Source organism: Anomaloglossus baeobatrachus, chromosome 7 (genome assembly GCF_048569485.1).
Source record: "Anomaloglossus baeobatrachus isolate aAnoBae1 chromosome 7, aAnoBae1.hap1, whole genome shotgun sequence".
Lineage (NCBI taxonomy): Eukaryota > Metazoa > Chordata > Amphibia > Anura > Aromobatidae > Anomaloglossus > Anomaloglossus baeobatrachus.
This window is the reverse complement of record NC_134359.1, coordinates 183,662,985-183,681,403: the sequence shown is the minus strand read 5'-3', so window position 1 is coordinate 183,681,403 and position 18,419 is coordinate 183,662,985. Positions and strand designations below refer to the sequence as shown.

At 42.1% G+C, this 18,419-nt stretch overlaps 1 protein-coding gene across 5 annotated transcripts in view; it reads left to right on the top strand.

Moving 5' to 3' along the window:
* The window catches only part of TNRC18 (trinucleotide repeat containing 18), a 1,341,710-nt gene that overhangs the window by 177,859 nt on the left and 1,145,432 nt on the right, over positions 1-18,419 (top strand). For 4 of the 5 annotated variants that reach the window (XM_075317829.1, XM_075317828.1, XM_075317827.1 and 1 more), the window contains exon 2: positions 2,154-3,782. The exons of the other annotated variant lie outside the window; for it this stretch is intronic. In XM_075317829.1, the coding sequence (XP_075173944.1) occupies positions 2,154-3,782 (1,629 nt within the window). The remainder of the gene's footprint in view (positions 1-2,153; positions 3,783-18,419) is intronic. 5 annotated transcript variants of the gene reach the window in all.

Genomic DNA, 18,419 nt, shown 5'->3' with positions numbered 1-18,419 from the left:
GGTCTCGGAAAATGGAGACACAAGCTCGGTTATTTTTTTTGAAAAAACTTCTGACATTTTTTTCACCACTTAGAAAAAGGTAAAACTACACGATCTGATAAAATGTAAGGTATTTGTTTATGCTTCAAATGTATTAAGCCTGCTTTACACCTTTCAATTAAGCATACGATATCGTATGCGATGTGACACGCCCCCATCGTATGTGCTGCACGTTCAATTTGTAGAAACATCCCGCCCACCTCCTTCCTTCCGCATTGCCGGTTGGAGCCGCGGGACGCAGGTAAGATCTGTTCATCGTTCCCGGGGTGTCGCACACTGCGATGTGTGCTACCTCGGGAACATTGAACAACCGGACGTGCAATATTTAGGAATGGAACTACTTGTATGCGATGAACGGTTTTACGTTCAATCACAGTTGCACGTAGCTGTCACTCGCTACAACACCACTAACGATGCTGGCTGTGCGTCACTTACGACGTGACCCCGCCGACACATCGTTAGATATGTTGTAGCATGTAAAGCGACCTTTAAGGTACCGTCACACTAAGCGACACTCCAGCGATCCCACCAGCAACCTGACCTGGCAGGGATTGCTGGAGCGTCGCTATACGGGTTGCTGGTGAGCTGTCAAACAGGCAGATCTGACCAGCAACCAGTGACCAGCCCCCAGCCAGCAGTGACGTGTGGAAGCGATGCTGCGCTTGATAACTAAGGTAAATATCGGGGAACCAACCCGATATTTACCTTGGTTACCAGCGCACACCGCTTAGCGCTGGCTCCCTGCACTCCTAGCCAGAGTACACATCGGGTTAATTACCCGATGTGTAGTGTGGCTATGTGTGCAGGGAGCAGGGAGCCGGCACTGACAGCGTGAGAGTGGTGGATGCTGGTAACGAAGGTAAATATCGGGTAACCAAAGAAAGGGCTTCTTGGTTACCCGATATTTACCTTTGTTACCAGCGTCCACAGAAGCCGGCTCATTGCACATTCAGTTGTTGCTTGCTCGCTGTCACACACACCGATGTGTGCTTCACAGCGGGAGAGCAACAACTAAAAAATGGTCCAGGACATTCAGCAACAACCAGCGACCTCACAGCAGGGGCCAGGTTGTTTCTGGATGTCACACACAGCAACATCACTAGGAACATCGCTGTTGCGTCACAAAAGTCGTGCCTCAGCAGCGATGTTGCTAGCGATGTTGCTTAGTGAGACGTGGCCTTTAGTCAGTGAGATTGCGTATTTGTTCAAATCTATTACTGACAATTTGATAGACGAAGAACAGAAGAACTTTTTCAATAGAACAATAAAATGAGATCTCAAAGTCCAAAGTGAATGAGAATACTGAAGTCCAATGCACAGATTGCCTATTTTTTCTTACAGATTTGCATCAGCGTTAAATGTTAAATCTGCAGCATGTCAATTTTTCCAGCGTTTTTTGCTGCAGATTACACTTATACTGATAAGTGTGGGGATAAACTGCAACAAAAATGCATGTAAAAAAAAATAAACAAAATGTACCTATTTTCCGCAGCATTTTTTCTGAGAAGAAATGCAGAGATGGTGCAGACATTTTTGCACCACATGCCTTGCGTGTGCACAAACCCGTATACTCATCTCAGGTGTTAGTGCTGTTTCTCCCAGGTATCGTGTGACATGATGTGACTGGCCTTGTGGAGCTAGCCTTTATAGGCTGCAGGAGTTGTTTGACATAATGTCAGGCAATGCCTGGGAAAGCCAGTGCCGGCATCGGAGGTGAATGACAGTGTTATTATTTTACAAGGATGAAACTCAGATTAAGAAGTGTTTGTCTGAGTAGTGGACCACCTTTTTAATGTAATGTACGTAACCTAAGGCAGTATGTATACCGCTGAAACTGAAGACTCTTAAACCATATCTACATAAAGCATGTTGAAGATTTTACAGTACTTAATTTTTTTTTCTTACAATTGAAAGTACTATATTAAAGTATTAAGACTACGGAAATCTAGTTAGAAAGGTGTTGCAAATGGGTTGTACCAATCTGTCATATCAATGTCTCATAGGGACTTTGCTGTCTATTTTCTTTGTATATAATTTACACATAATGAAAAGAGATCCTGTCAGCCTAAAATACATGCTTTCTTGCTTATATATCATTTTAATTTTTTTCCTAGATGGGTTTTGCCCTGTTGGTCATCAGTCAACATATCCTCCGCAAATATCTGTTTTAAAGTCCTCAGCTAATCCAACACAGAGCTTGCATGAAAATGGTCCAGTTTGTCATTCACTTACAAATTCAAAGGAGACTTCTAAAGATACTAAAGAAGAAGTTTTCAGAAGTGAAATCTTTCTTACTCCTTCCCTACAGATCACAGCAAAAAAAGATAGAAGATTTTCAGAAGACAGACAATCTAGTGACGTAAGTGACCGTGAGCTGGACTTTAAAGCTGAAAAGGAGAAGAGGAAAATGACCCTTCATAGATTACCTAAACAAGGGGAACATTCTTCATTTACATCAGATTTTATTAAAAACCGCTGGTCGGGAAATGTTGAAACAAAGGCCAAACCCCTCCAAATGTCACTTTTGAGTAGTTATGGTGGAGAATCATGCTCCATACCTATTACCTCTGCAGACAATAAATATATCAAACAACCTAGTAGATGTGATGACAATATAAGATCTATGTGCCAGATCTCCAATCAATGTAAATTTAGAGATTCCATTGTGACACCAGATAAAAATGTGAGTCCACAATGCACGTGTCAGTCCTCTCACTCTGCAAACGATTTCTGTAAATTAGCCTCCACTCCACCTGCTCAGACTGTCAGCCCTTCCATGTACAGCATTATCCAGCATGCCAAGGAACCTACCAATGAGATAAAGACATTAGCATCAAATTTTTCGGTTATTGATTCTGCTTCTGATGAACATGGCAATCGTATACATATTGGCATCCAAGCAAGAAACCCTATTGGAAAAAAAATGAGAAATCCCGAGGAAAGGGCACAGTTTTTACATTCTCCTATTTCTCAAGAGTTATTGGTAAAAGAAACAAAAAGACCAAATGGTAATCGAGAGCAAGGATCTGTGATTTGCTGTAATTCCTCCTTAAAAGGTCAAGGGGTTTCAGGGTCTCTTCCAAAGAATTATAGCAAGGTCTCTTTTGAGAAAAAAATATTTGCCTTTAATGATGATCCTCTTCATTGTGGGGAGGAAAATTGTATGAAAGAAACATGCAAGATGTCTGTATTTGATTCCCATCAACAAGATGCCGAAAATGTTGTGAAGCATCCAGAAGAAAATGTAACGCAGTTAAAAACCAGTAATATTTCCAATTTACAGATTCCTTCTTTAGCAGCACAACACACCCAAATAAGCACAGGACAAGAGGAAATAACTAAACTTTGTATTGAAGCTAAAACTTTGGGTGCTAGAAAAACCAACATAGAATCCACAGATTTATCTGGCCCTTGTGAGTGCTCTGCCATGCAAAATCTTATTTCCTATAGTGGAAACTTTGAAAAAGAAACTGCTTCTTGGCATTGTAGTGGCAGAAAAAGTCCTTTTGGTGGTCTTGGTAATATGAAGTTAAATGAAACTCAATTAAAAGATATTAAAGTACACAGCTTGTCACAGAAAGCGGTAAAAAAAGATCCAGATAGACCTGAAAACACGAAGGATAAAGTCAAGGATTCATTACATTTACAGGGGGAAGTGGAAGTTCGAATTCCACCAGTTGGCATAGCTATGGCAGTTGCTCGACAAAAGGACAGTGGTGGAAATAAAATGCACTATTCTAAAGGTAAGATGTATAAAAGTGAGCACTGTAAAGAAGGTATCTGCAACACCAACATCAAGTCAGTATTCATTACACACAATGTTTAACAAACTTGTGAATTTAAAGGGAGCATTTTAAGAATTTTTAGGATTTTTTTCATTGGTTAAAGGTTTTTTCCACAAACAGTTAATTTTACAGTTCATTTCAATCAATAGATCTTGACATAAGTTCCACAATTGGCTATGTTTAAAATATATATATATATATATATATATTTTTTTTTTAAACATAGCCAATTGTGGAACTTATGTGTAATTATTTATAAATATATATATATATATATATATATATATATATATATATATATATATATATATATATATTTTTATATATATTTATATATATATATATTTTTATATATATTTATATATATATATATATTTTTATATATATATATATATATTTTTTTTTTTAAACATAGCCAATTGTGGAACTTATGTGTAATTATTTATATATATATATATATATATAATATATTTATATATATTTATATATGTGTGTGTGTATGTACAGTGTGTCCACCCATATCCTGTCCACCGCCATTAACTTGAGAACGGCGGCAGCTATAGGCATAGAAGTGGTGTCTAGGTATAGTAAAGTAGCCATGCGCTGCGCAATGAAACCACCTATAGCGCCACCTAGTGGAAAACAACTGAGTTAGCATTTTTATATCGAAAACTGAACGAGCTACAGAAAAAAAGCGAATTACAAAGTTGTAGTGCATCATCAATTAAATACAAATCGACACCTTACATACAGAAAGGCTATGATTAGAATGTGTAAAACACACGTACGTATGGTTGCGATCTCCAAAATGGAGACGTTGTGAGACGCGAACTAATAGAGCACTTAACTGTCACTAAGCTCACTAATGGGAATCGTAACCAAGGGGGATGGATAGGAAAGACATGTCCCCCTCAATAATTACATCGGATGGGAAATTAAAACGGCTTAAATGAATTGGCCAAAAATCATAAAACAACAACAAAATACTGTATTAGTGACAATGTACACAAATCGATGCTTTACTCAATAAATGAAATAAAGAACATAAACTACAAAAAGGTGGGAGAGAGGAGATTTTTTTAAACACGGATGAGTCACGCTGGAGAGAACAGCGTGACAAGAGGTCTGTTGGGCAACCCTTTGAACAATCCCATTTACTGTACAGTATGTACTATTAGCAGTCTACAGTATTTTTTCAGGTATGCCGATGCACACTTATTTGCATAATAGGGTAATTCCCCGCTTTACACGTTCTAATCATAGCTTTTCTGTATGCAAGGTGTCGATTCGTATTGAATTGATGATGCACTACAACTTTGTAATTCACTTTTTTTCTGTATTTCGTTCTGTTTTTGAGATAAAAATGCTAATTCAGTTGTTTTCCACCAGGTGGTGCTATAGGTGGTTTCATTGTGTAGCGCATGGCTACTTTACTATACCTAGACACCACTCCTATGCCTATAGATGCCGCCGTTCTCAGCAGGATATGGGTGTGGAGACACTGTGTGTGTGTGTGTATGATATAATCTAATATAGATTCCTGTGCTGAGAGAATCTTATAAACTAGATTCATGATCTGATCATACTACAGCTCCTGCAAAAAAGTGTAAAGACATTACAGCACGGGATCATACCTGGTTTTTTTTTTTTTTTTTTGCTGTGACTTAAAACATTTCCCCGTCCTTTTTTTTTTATTTATTTTTTTTTTAATATAAATGTTCCCATGCGATCCTATACTGTAATGTCTGCATACTCTTTACTTCCTCCGTGGCTCAGGAAATGCCGTATCATCAGATCATGTTACTCTATGGTCAGTCACGGCCATTAACAGTACACGGCAGGAACACATAATCCTATATAGCTCAGCACAGAAATTTACTTATGCTAGTTATAACAGTGGGAGGGAGTAACTATGAATATTCCCCCCCAGATATTATCTGCTCCTCAGCTCCTGTCAATCAAGAAGCTGCCGATTTTATAAACTTTACTTTCTTGGATTTAGAAACCTAAATATCCGAGCTGACCAGTAAAGGTATGTTTAGAATCAGTCTGATAGTGCCAGTATAGCACTGGCTTTAGGTTATATACAAAAATCCTGGTGATTGGTTCCCTTTAACAAAGTTCATTTAATCAAAAGATCTTGGAAGAAAAGAATTTACAGAATTGGATGTGTTTTTTTTTTTTTTTTTTTTTTTAAATTTCTGTGCTGAGATATATAGGATTATGTGTTCCTGCCATCTATGGCTCTGTCTGACCATACAGTAACATGATCTGATGATACGGCATCTCCTGAGCCACGGAGGAAGTAAAGAGTAGCTGCTGTTTTTTTAAACTTTACTTTCTTGGATTTCAAAACCTGAACATCTGAGCTGACCACTAAATTTATGTAGAGAATCAGCCTGATAGTGCCAGTATAGCACAGGCTTTAGGTTATATACAAAATTGCTGGTGATTGGTTCCCTTCAATTGGAAAACCCCTGTAAGGCTGGAAACACATCTATGCGAGTAAAATCGGTCCGACTGGGCTGAAAAATACTCGGCTGATTTTAGTTCACGTTAGGTGCGAGTGCAACGCAAGTGCGATGCTTTTTGCTCGCGTGTGTGTCGCGTTTGCGATGCTAGTTTCCTGCAACATCTTAATTATATAAAAGCTATTACACATGTGTCATTTAATTTACCTTTGGGAATGTGATGTCACATTCATCTGTTGAATATTTAATGAGCGAAGTTACTGCCACACTCGCAAATGTGAACGCTGGTGCGCGTGTGTGATCCTACTTTTAATCCCCTTCCATAGGAAATCATTGGGACAAATGGTGCGAGAAACTCGCAAAAAAGCAGCATGCTGCGATTTTTTTCTCAGTCCGATTTGGACTGAGAAAAAAATCGCAGATGAGAGCTGAATCATTCACTAACATGTGTCCGATTCCAATGCGAGTTTTTCTCGCATTGCTCTACTGCGAGAAACTCGCAAGTGAGAAGCAGCCCTAACTGTTTTTCCCCACCCACGCTGTTTCCATGTGTTCACTGCACCACAGCATGGTTAGCAAGTTTGAAAGGGAAACAAAAAGGCCATTCATTACACAGCGAATAAGGACAAACAGTATCTAACAATACAGTTCTGATCTTCATTGATATAATTGGCCTTAAATATAAAATTTTGCGCATAAACATTTCACATAAAAATTAAAATACATATTTGGTAATGATTACAAAACATATATATGTAATATGTTCTCCAATAAAATAAAATAAAAACTGTGACCCATCCTGCAAAAAAATACCATAAAAAATGGAAATGGGTGGGGAATGCACGGGGGGAGGGGGGGGAACCTAAAGCACAAGCATAATTTCAAAATGTTGTGGCCGCATTCAAAATGGTGAAACAAATCGAGATTTTTATTATAAAGTGCTTGCAATCCCAAATCAAACATGTTTAGGTCAAGAAGGACCTTCAGTACTACAAAATGATAAAATTAAACAATATGACAGCATAGACTCCGTAATAATGTTATCACAAAATATTCTTATGTATAATAGTTCGATAAACACAAGGTGCTATAAAAATTTTGAAAGTAGAAAATGAAATTACAAAACGCGTCATCTTGTGAGTATATACAAAAAAGACGTGAGGAGAATATACATAATTTCATTTAATTTCAATCTCTAACATAAGGTACATAAGCATATAATGTATCAAAGATACGCAGTGCAAAGATAAGCTCTGAGATATATTGAAGAGTTAGGCCCTGTGCGCACTGTAAAATGGAATTTTCTTAAGAAAATTCCGCAGGGTCTGAAAGATTACCTCACCCGCGGTAAAAAAACCACGGCAAACAGCGCCCGAAAACCGCATGCAGTTTTACCGCGGTTTGCCGTGGTTTTGCCGCAGGTTGGTACATGTGTTTTAATGCATTCAATGCAATATAGCACATTAAAAAAAAAAGTGTAATTTCCTTCTGATAGCTAGAATGATAGATAGATAGATAAAAGACAGAGGGATAGAGGGATAGAGAGATAGAGAGATGGATAGTTAGATAATAGATGGATAGTTAGATAATAGATGGATAGATGATTGGATGATAGATGGATAGATAATGGATAGATAGATAATAGATGGATAGATAATAGTTGGATAGGTAATAGATGGATAGATAGATAATAGATAGATAGATAATAGATGCATACGTAATAGACGGCTGGATAGATAATAGACGGCTGGATAGATAATAGACGGCTGGATAGATAATAGATGGCTGGATAGATAATAGACGGCTGGATAGATAATAGACGGATAGACGGGTAGATAGTGGACGGGTAATAATAGATGGATGGATGGATAGATGGATGGATAGATGATAGATGGATGGATGGATAGATGATAGATGGATGGATTATTATTATTATTATTATTATTATTATTATTTATTATTATAAGCGCCATTTATTCCATGGCGCTTTACAAGTGAGAGAGGGTATACGTACAACAATCACTAACAGTACAAAACAGACTGGTATAGGAGGAGAGAGGACCCTGCCCGCGAGGGCTCACAGTCTACAGGGAATGGGTGATGGTACAATAGGTGAGGACAGAGCTGGTTGCGCAGTGGTCTACTGGGCTGAGGGCTATTGTAGGTTGTAGGCTTGTTGGAAGAGGTGGGTCTTGAGGTTCCTCTTGAAGCTGGATGGATGGATGGATGATAGATGGATAGATTAGATAATGGATAGATGGATAATAGATGGGTAGATAATAGATGGATAGATAATAGATAATGGATAGATAATAGATGGATAGATAATAGATGGATAGATAATAGATAATGGATAGATAATAGATGGATAGATAATGGATAGATAATGGATAGATAATAGATGGATAGATAATGGAGAGATAATGGATAGATAATGGATAGATAATAGATGGATAGATAATGGATAGATAATAGATGGATAGATAATAGATAATGGATAGATAATAGATGAATAGATAATAGATAATAGATGGATAGATAATAGATACTAGACGGATAGATACTAGACGGATAGATACTAGACGGATAGATACTAGACGGATAGATACTAGACGGATAGATACTAGACGGATAGATACTAGACGGATAGATACTAGACGGATAATATATTGTAACGTTGCGCCCTGCAACGTGGGGGTTTCACTCGCTTGCAGCGGTGTGAGGTAGCTTCAGCAACACACGTACACAGTCTCTTCATAGAAATTCTGGCAGTTTATTTAAAAACACTCAGCATAAACTGCCCTCAAACATAAATAATAAGTCCATAATGGAAGTTTAGCAACTTCCCCACTCTCTGGCTCCTGCCAGCGTACAACTCTAGCCAAGGTTCCTTCCAGCACCCAGGGCCCTCTGCAGACCCCTGTCTGTCTCTCCTCCTGGAGAGATTCGGCCCTACAGCCCTGGCCTGGCTTGGCCGCACTCACCTCAGACTCTATATCAGAGCCTTGTGATCAGCCTCCATGCAGGCTGAAACACCCAGAGCTCTCGGCTCTGCTCTCACTTGTTTCCAGTCCACACACTGGACATCTAGAGCCAGTCTCTCTCTAGACTGCCCTAGACACACTTCATGCAGAACTCTCGGCTCTGCTCTCCCTCACTCTCTCCCAGCATACACGCTGGAAGTCTAGAGCTAGTCTCTCTCTAGACTGCCCTAGACACACTTCTCCCAGGTTCAGAGACAGGATTGCTTTAACCCCTGGAGCCACACCCACAGGTGGTAAGGAGTGTGTAATCAGCAGCATCACACACCCTTCCATGGCTCTGCATGTAATGCAATCCTGTGGAACCACAGGTCCCAGTCAGCTTCACATTGCAGAGCACCCACGCTTCTGCAAAACATACCGGCCATTTGTAATACAGCCGGTTGATACCTCACAATATGGATAGATTTGATAGATACTAGACGGATAGATACTAGACGGATAATGGATAGATAATAGATGGATAGATAACGGATAGATGGATAGATAACGGATAGATAACGGATAGATGGATAGATAACGGATAGATGGATAATAGATGGATAGATTAGATGGATCCACCAGTACATCACACCAGTGAAGAGAGGAGGCAGCCACTTATGGATCAGAATCAGCAGCTCCATCCTCACCTCTCAGTCCGATGTCTACCTCTGCACCACCTATATACCACCGCCAGAGTCCCCCTACTTCAATCTAGACAGCTTTGAGATCTTACAAGAAGCCACCCATTATCAGGTCCTGGGCAAAGTTCTCATCTTTGGAGACCTCAATGCAAGAACAGGGAGAGAAAAAGACTTTCTGACCACAGATGGAAACATCTACATATTTGGGGCAGAGAATGACAGTCACGACTCAGAACACTCAGAGAGAAACAGCTATGACAGTACAGTCAACAAAAGTGGCAAAAAGCTCCTGAACTTATGTAAAAGTTTAGGTCTTCATATTCTTAATGGACGTACAAAGGGAGACTCACTGGGAAGACATACACTAAACTCCCATGTAGGAAGGAGTGTAGTAGACTACGCCATTACAAATATGGACCCGGCAAATATTAGTGCCTTCATAGTCATCCCACAAACGCACCTGTCAGACCACAGCCAACTTCTCCTGTACATGAAATCTACAGAGAAACCATCCACACAAAAGTCACAGCAGAGCAGCCTCTACAACTGACCTCCATCCTATAAATGGTCCAAGACGTAAGAAATAAAATATAAAGAGGCTCCCAACAGACCCAAAATACAGGAGATGCTCCACAACCTCTACAGCTACAAGTATAAGTCAAACCCAGAAGGAGTGAACCAAGCTGCAAAAGACCTCAACAAAATATTCCACACCATGGCCAAATTGTCCGACCTCAAACAAGTTAACTACAAGAGGCCAAAAGAAAAGCAGATCAATGGTCGGTTTGACAAAGAGTGTAAAGCCGTTCGAAAGACCCTGAGAACAGCCTCAAACAATAAACACAGAGACCCCAACAACCCAGACCTGAGGGAAGCCTATGACACCATACAAAAGCAGTACAAAACCATCCTCAGGAGGAAGAAGCAGAGCTACATCTCTACCAAACTTGGCCAACTCCAAGACGCCCTCCAAGACAACAACTTCTGGGAAATATGGAACCACATGGACACGAAGAGCAAGAAAAAGAATGACACCCATATACAAAATGGCAACATCTGGCTCCAGTACTTCAGAGACCTCTACAAAGATATCCCAAAAGAAAGATTAAGCCAAGAGTAGGAAAACATAACATAAAACTAAAAGCAATGGAGGAGAAAATAAAAAATTTCCAAAACCCACTAGACACACTAATTACATTACAGGAAGTTACAGATAAAATCACTTCCATAAAGTGTAAAAAAAATCTAGTGGTCTGGATGGAATCCCCCCAGAGATGTTGAAGTACAGCCCACCAGAAATTCAAGCTGCAATGGTTAAACTGTTCAACATTGTGCTGAATGCTGGTTACTTCCCTCGTACCTGGAACCAAGGACTCATTACACCGATCCACAAGAGTGGGGACAGGTATGACCCTGCCAACTACAGAGGCATATGTGTCAGCAGTAACTTGGGAAAACTGTTCAACAGCATCCTAAACAAAAAGGTCATCAGTTTCCTTACCGAGCACAATGTCCTGAGCAAAAGCCAAGCAGGGTTCGTGCCAAACCACCGCACCATGGACCACATCTACACCCTGCACAGTCTCATTCAGAGCCACGTCCACAATACGAAGCATGGGACGATATACGCCTGCTTTGTAGACTTTAAAAAGGCCTTTGACTCAGTGTGGCACCCGGGCTTGTTCTTAAAAATGCTGGAAAGCGGAATAGGAGGAAATACCTACGATGTCATCAAAAGCTCCTACACCGAGAACCTCTGCAGTGTGAGTGTGAACGGTAGAAGAACGGCTTATTTCCAGCAGAGCCGAGGAGTCAGACAGGGCTGCAGCCTAAGTCCAACGCTATTCAATATTTACATCAATGAGCTGGCTACTGCTCTGGAATCTTCACCTGCTCCAGGTCTCACACTCCATGATGCCCAGGTGAAATTCTTGCTCTATGCAGATGACCTACTGCTGGTGTCACAAACCGAGAAAGGTCTCCAAGACAACCTACAAATCTTGGAGAAATTCAGCTCCACATGGGCACTACCGATCAATCTAAAGAAAACCAACATCATGGTGTTCCAGAAGAGAAAAAGATTTGACCAGCATCCTTCTTTTGTCCTAAACAACTGCACTCTTACAGGAACAGACAAATACACCTACTTGGGCCTGGAAATTCACCAGTTAGGGAGCTTCAAACAAGCCATTGAGACCCTGAAAAACAAGGCCTGCAAAACCTTTTATGCCATCCGAAGGAAATTGTATCATCTGAAGCCACCAGTGAGGGTCTGGCTAAAAATCTTCGATTCCATCATTCCTCCTGTATGGCAGCGAAGTCTGGGGCCCTCACACTTACCCAGATTGGTCAAGGTGGGATTCCAGCCCAACAGAAATATTCCACCTGGAATTCTGTAAGCACCTTCTCCAGGTCCATCGAAGCACCTCCAACAGCGCCTGTCGAGCTGAACTGGGCAGATTCCCTCTACACCAAGCAGCTCTAAAGAGGTCACTATCATTTCAGGCTCACCTACAGAATAGCAATCCAAGCTCCCATCACCACAAAGCTCTGATATATATACGTGGGCCAGATGAACCAGGACCCCTGGCACAGCTCTCCCAAACCCAACTGGACAAAATAACCAATCACCGCAGCCTGACAAGAACCAGAATCAGGAAGATGGTTGACGAGGGCCAGGAGAGGTATGTCAATGACTGGAGGACCGACATCAACACCTTACAGAAACTGACCACGTACCAGAGACTACAGAGAGACTACAGACTGGCCCCATATCTGGAAAAACTCCCGGATCCCAGAGACCGCAGGACCCTGAGCCGATATAGACTCAGTGCCCACAGTCTAGCCATCGAATCCGGCCGAGACGAGCAGAGCTACAAGTCCAGGGAGGACAGACTGTGCCAACACTGTGATCTGGAAGCCCTGGAGGATGAAACCCACTTCCTGCTATACTGCACCAAGTACTCAGCAGTGAGGGACACTCACTTCAGGAGACTCTCCCATCTCTTTCCGGATTTCAGCTCCATGAGGCAGGAAGAGAAAATATATATCCTGCTGGGGGAAGAAGAGAGCGCAGTGGAGATAGCAGCGCGGTATGTGAGCGAATGTCATAGACTTTGAGAAAGAGAACTATGATAAACCATGGACTTCCATAGCCCCCCCATCCCAGATGTGGCCCCCCCAGACCCCACCCTGGATATGCCCCATCATAAGCCATGGACTTCCATAGCCCCAACGTCCCCACCCTAGATGTACCCCATCCATTCTTCCTATAGTCCCCACCCTGGACATGCCCCATCCATCCTACCTACAGTCCCCACCCACCATCTCCACAGCCCCAGTCCCTATTGTACACTTGCTTTGGCAAAACTAATTTGTATTTGGTCCTGCCAATAAATCTTATTTGATTTGATTAGATAATAGTTGGTTAGATTAGATAATAGATGGATATATAGATAATAGATGGATAGGTAATAGATTAATAGCTAATAGATGGATAGCTAATAGATGGATAGATAATAGATGGATGGATAATATATGGATAGCTTATGGATATATAATAAGATAATAGATTGATAGATAATGAATAGATAGATAATAGATTGATAGATAATAGATGGATATGGCAGTTGGTAACAGATGAGCAGGACACTAAACATGAGCTCCTGATCAAATCTAAGTTTATACGTTATAATGAACAGATTAGAGGACATATCCCAGAAATTCACAGACATGATGGCATACTAAGCACGTCGGAAAGGATTTTAAAGATTTTAAGCCAAGACAAGACAAGTAAAATCAAGATACAAAGCAGGAACAGATCACCTAGTGGAAATCAAATCAACTGAAAACGACCAAACCCTAACCTAGCACAGCGCATCCCCAAGGTAAGGGCTTCACGTCAACACACTGCTAAGATAACAATAGACTGTTTATTACACATTAGGCAATATATTGGAGAATATAAAAGACTTTTAAAATGAAAAACCATGGGGATTGCACTGTAAGCAAGGAGAGTGACCCAGAGCCAGCAGCCGGAGCCAACAAGGGAAAAAAACTACATAAAAACAAATATGTATTCAGTACAAACAGGGAGTGGCCCCCTTCTCAGTGAGCTGGACATTTCATTCTGTGAATCCCCCTGACTGTGTGTGTCCTGTTGGGACCCGGTCGCTCTCAGCCCTTAGCCACATTGAGGCCTATTTTAGACCCATGGTAAGGTTTTAATATTAGAGAGTGTAGGTACTATCCCAACTGGGTACACCTTGGCGTTGGTGGGATAGCTTTATGCTTTTTTTTAATCAAAAACAGTGTTTACTAAGTACCCTATGTTTATATGCACTATGCTTTTATTTAGTTACAGCAGGGTATTTTTTCACATTTTTTTTCCTTGGTTTCTCTTGGAGCCAACAAGGGGCCTGACACATTACTGATAAGCTTCCCTGAGAATGCCAGATCCAAAAAAGCCAGAAAAGCAATAAAACTGGACAACATAAGGCTAGGTTCACACACTGCGTTTTTGTGACGCTGCGTTTTTGTGCGTTTTTGCGGCAAAAAACGCACCCGCGTCAAATAAACGCGGCAAAAAACGCACGCGTTTTGCCGCGATTTGGTGCGTTTTTTTGCTGCGTTTTTGCTCACTGCGTCTTTATGCGTTTTTTATCAGTGAACAATAAAAGGTCTGATGTCATTGCCTTCTTCAATATGTTCTTCATTCTCCACTAGTGTATGCAGGAGAGCAGACAGCAGCTTCAGAACTACAAGGCTCAGCATGCTCCATCCGGGACTGTATGCTGGAGAGTCAGGGGGAGCACACCTACAAGGCTCAGCATCCTCCATCCAATAGTGTATGCAGGAGAGCAGACAGCAGCTGTCGAACTACAAGGCTCAGCATCCTCCTTCCAGGACTGTATGCAGGATTTCTTTGCCCCCCCCCCCCCCAACAAAAAAAATGACGTGGGCTTCGCCATATTTTTGTATGCTAGCCGGGTACAGCAGGCAGGTACGGGCTGCCCCCAACCCCCAGCTGCCTATTTGTACCCGGCTGGGAACCAAAAATATAGAGAAGCCCTTTTTTTTTTAATTATTTCATGAATTTCATGAAATAATTAAAAAAAAAAAAATGACGTGAGCTTCACCTAATTTTTGTGTCCAGCCGGGTACAACTAGGCAGCTGGGGATTGGAATCCACAGTGCAGGGTGCCCATGCTTTCTGGGCACCCCAGCTGCGAATTGCAGTCCGCAGCCATCCCAGAAAATGGTGCTTTCATAGAAGCACGATCTTCTGGCGCTGTATCCAACTCTTCAGCTGCACTGATGCCGGGTGGCTCACTGGGTAATAATGGGGTTAGGGCTAGCTGTATATTATCAGCTGGCCCTAAGCCCTAAATTTATGGTGTCACGCCAATATTAGACATGGCCACCATGAATTTCTAGTAAAGATAAAAAAACCACAACACACAGAAAAATATTTTTATTAGAAATAAAACACAACATAATTAGTGACTCCATCTTTATTGAAATAAAGAACCTCCCTCCGCAGTAATCCTGGGTCAAGGGTCCCGCGTCGTCCAATCCGGATTCAATATCATCTGATCGGTTTGCTGGAAGGCAAAGCGATCAGATGATGTGTCAGGATCAAGTGCCTGAAGCACATCACACATCAGCTGATTGTATAAAAGCCGTTTATACAATCAGCTGATGCATCGGTGCAAAAAAAAAAAAATACTCACTTATGTGCTGATTACCGGCAGCTCCTAGAGCGATTGGAGGAGTCTGATCCCGTCCGATCACTGCAGCAGCTGCCGGTAATCAAGGATGAAGTCTCCTGACGCATCCGCTGATAATCGGCCGGGCGCCGGCGTTAGCCCGAGACATACGATCAGCTGACGCGTCAGGTGACTGCATCAGGTGATCCATCGCCAGGTCCTGCATTTTGCAGGCATACGTACCCGGGGAGACTGCACACACCCGGAGCGGCGGTACCGGGAGGAGATGGGAGCGGGCATGGCTCCGGGAGTCTGCAGACAGGTGAGTATGACTTTTTTTTTTCTACTGTTAACTTTTGTTTTCGCAGCCGCTTCCACCTCCCGCCAAGACATGGCGCCGCACGGCAGCATACATGCACAGGACCGGAGGTGGAAGCGGCGGTGACCGTACCGGGAAGATTCACGTTTCTGTGTTTACTGACAGAAGGAATCCTCTTCCTGTACACGTCACTTTACTACCCACCTCCTGCGTTTATAGCTGCGTTTTTGGTCTTAGAAATGCACTAAAACGCACCAAAACGCACCTATTTGCGTCTTTCAACAGCCCATTGCACTCAATGGATGAAAAGCGCAGTGAAAAACGCGGGAATAATTGACATGCTGCGTTTTTGTAGCACCACAAAAACGCAGCTGAAAAAAAACGCTGTGTGCAGACAGCAAAAATGAAAACATATAGACTTTGCTGGGGAAGCAAAGTCATGCAGTTTTCTGAGCAAAAACGCACCCGAAAACTGCGCAAAAACGCCGCGAAAAACGCACTGTGTGAACTTACCCTAAAGAAGAAACCAGAGACACTACTAATAGACTTTAACGAAGAGGGGGAAAAAACAAATGTGTTATTTTACTCAGGACATCATGAAGCCTGGGCCCAGACTCTCAGAAAACATTACAAGAATGTGAAAACACGGGGCATTAACAGGGGTAAACAAATTAGAGTACAGGACGAGGAGGACTCTGAGACTTTTAATCTCTCCATAAACATTTATAATAATGGAACTATCGTGGTACAAGGAACAAATCAAAAACTGGAGGAATTTTTACAACAATTCAGGCATATTAGGACCGAAGTACAAACCCTGAGAGGAGGCATAACCACTCCTGGCCAGACCACAGCAGCCAGGGTCCCAAGCTATGCACCAGCAACATCTACATCACAACCCCCCATGGATATACTCAGAGACTGCCTGTCCCAATTAGAAAGTGAGTTTACCCAATTCAAAGAGGATTTTCAAATAAGCCAAGGTGAGAAAAATGCAAATGACCACCTGAAATTGGAAATATCAAAGCTGAAGACAGACTTGTGTGAAATGCAAAGGTCACTATAAAGGCTGCAGGAAGAAAACTCAATCCTCAAAGAAGAAATATCCCAGTTAAAATCATTAAATCTGCAACAAAGCATGGACACATGATCTCAAAATATAAATAATAGCCCAAAACTGATGCATGCACCAACTACCCCAATGCCTGACATACCACAGACCAGGAACAGCCCCACCCAGACTGAAACAATACCAGCAATAAAAATACAGCAAACTCCCATACAGCAAAACAGGGAAACCAACAACCCTACAAAGGAAAACTGTATCCTCACTCCCAGAAACAAAAATATGGCCCCATTACTACAGCCGCCCAGGGCAACCATCCCTCAAGGACCCAACGGCACACAAAAAGCAAATGGCCCAAATAGAACATCAGGCCCCGACATCGTGCTAATAAACTCAAACGGAAAATACCTGGACACTAAGAGACTGTTCCCAGGAGCACGAGTCACAAAAATCCGCTGTTCAACAATCCCACAAGCACAGAAGGTGATCAGTAACCCATACTTCACAGAGCCCACACACCTCATACTACACAGTGGCACAAACAATATCCATCAAGAGACAGTCACTCAGGACCTATCAAAACTCGCTATAGCAGCCCAGCAAAAATTCCCCAGAACCAAAATAATCCTGTCTGCCCTGCTTCCTAGGAAAGAAATAAGCCAAGAGGTAACCCAGCAAATCAACTCAGAGCTGGCCGCCAGTATCGCCTTAACACCAAATATACAGCTGGCAATCCACCCCGAAATAACGCTCCATCACCTATATGATGATAAACACCTCAATAAACAAGGGGTTAGCCATCTAGCAAAAGAGCTCAAGGATATAGTTCTAAACAGACCTCCAAGACACCCACCAAACAGATGCAGCCCACAGGAATCCCTAGAGAGAATCCACAGAGAGGGCACAGGAGACCACATGCCCCACAATGGCAACACACAGTAACCCATAGTGAGAGTCCACAGAGAGTGCACAGGAGACCACATGCCCCACAATGGCAACACATAGCAATCCCCAGAGAGAATCCACAGAGAGGGCACAGGAGACCACATGCCCCACAATGGCAACACACAGTAACCCATAGTGAGAGTCCACAGAGAGTGCACAGGAGACCACATGCCCCACAATGGCAACACATAGCAATCCCCAGAGAGAATCCACAGAGAGGGCACAGGAGACCACATGCCCCACAATGGCAACACACAGCAAACCCCAGAGAGTCCACAGAGAGGGCACAGGAGACCACATGCCCCACAATGGCAACACACAGCAACCCATAGTGAGAGTCCACAGAGAGTGCACAGGAGACCACATGCCCCACAATGGCAACACACAGCAAACCCCAGAGAGAGTCCACAGAGAGGGCACAG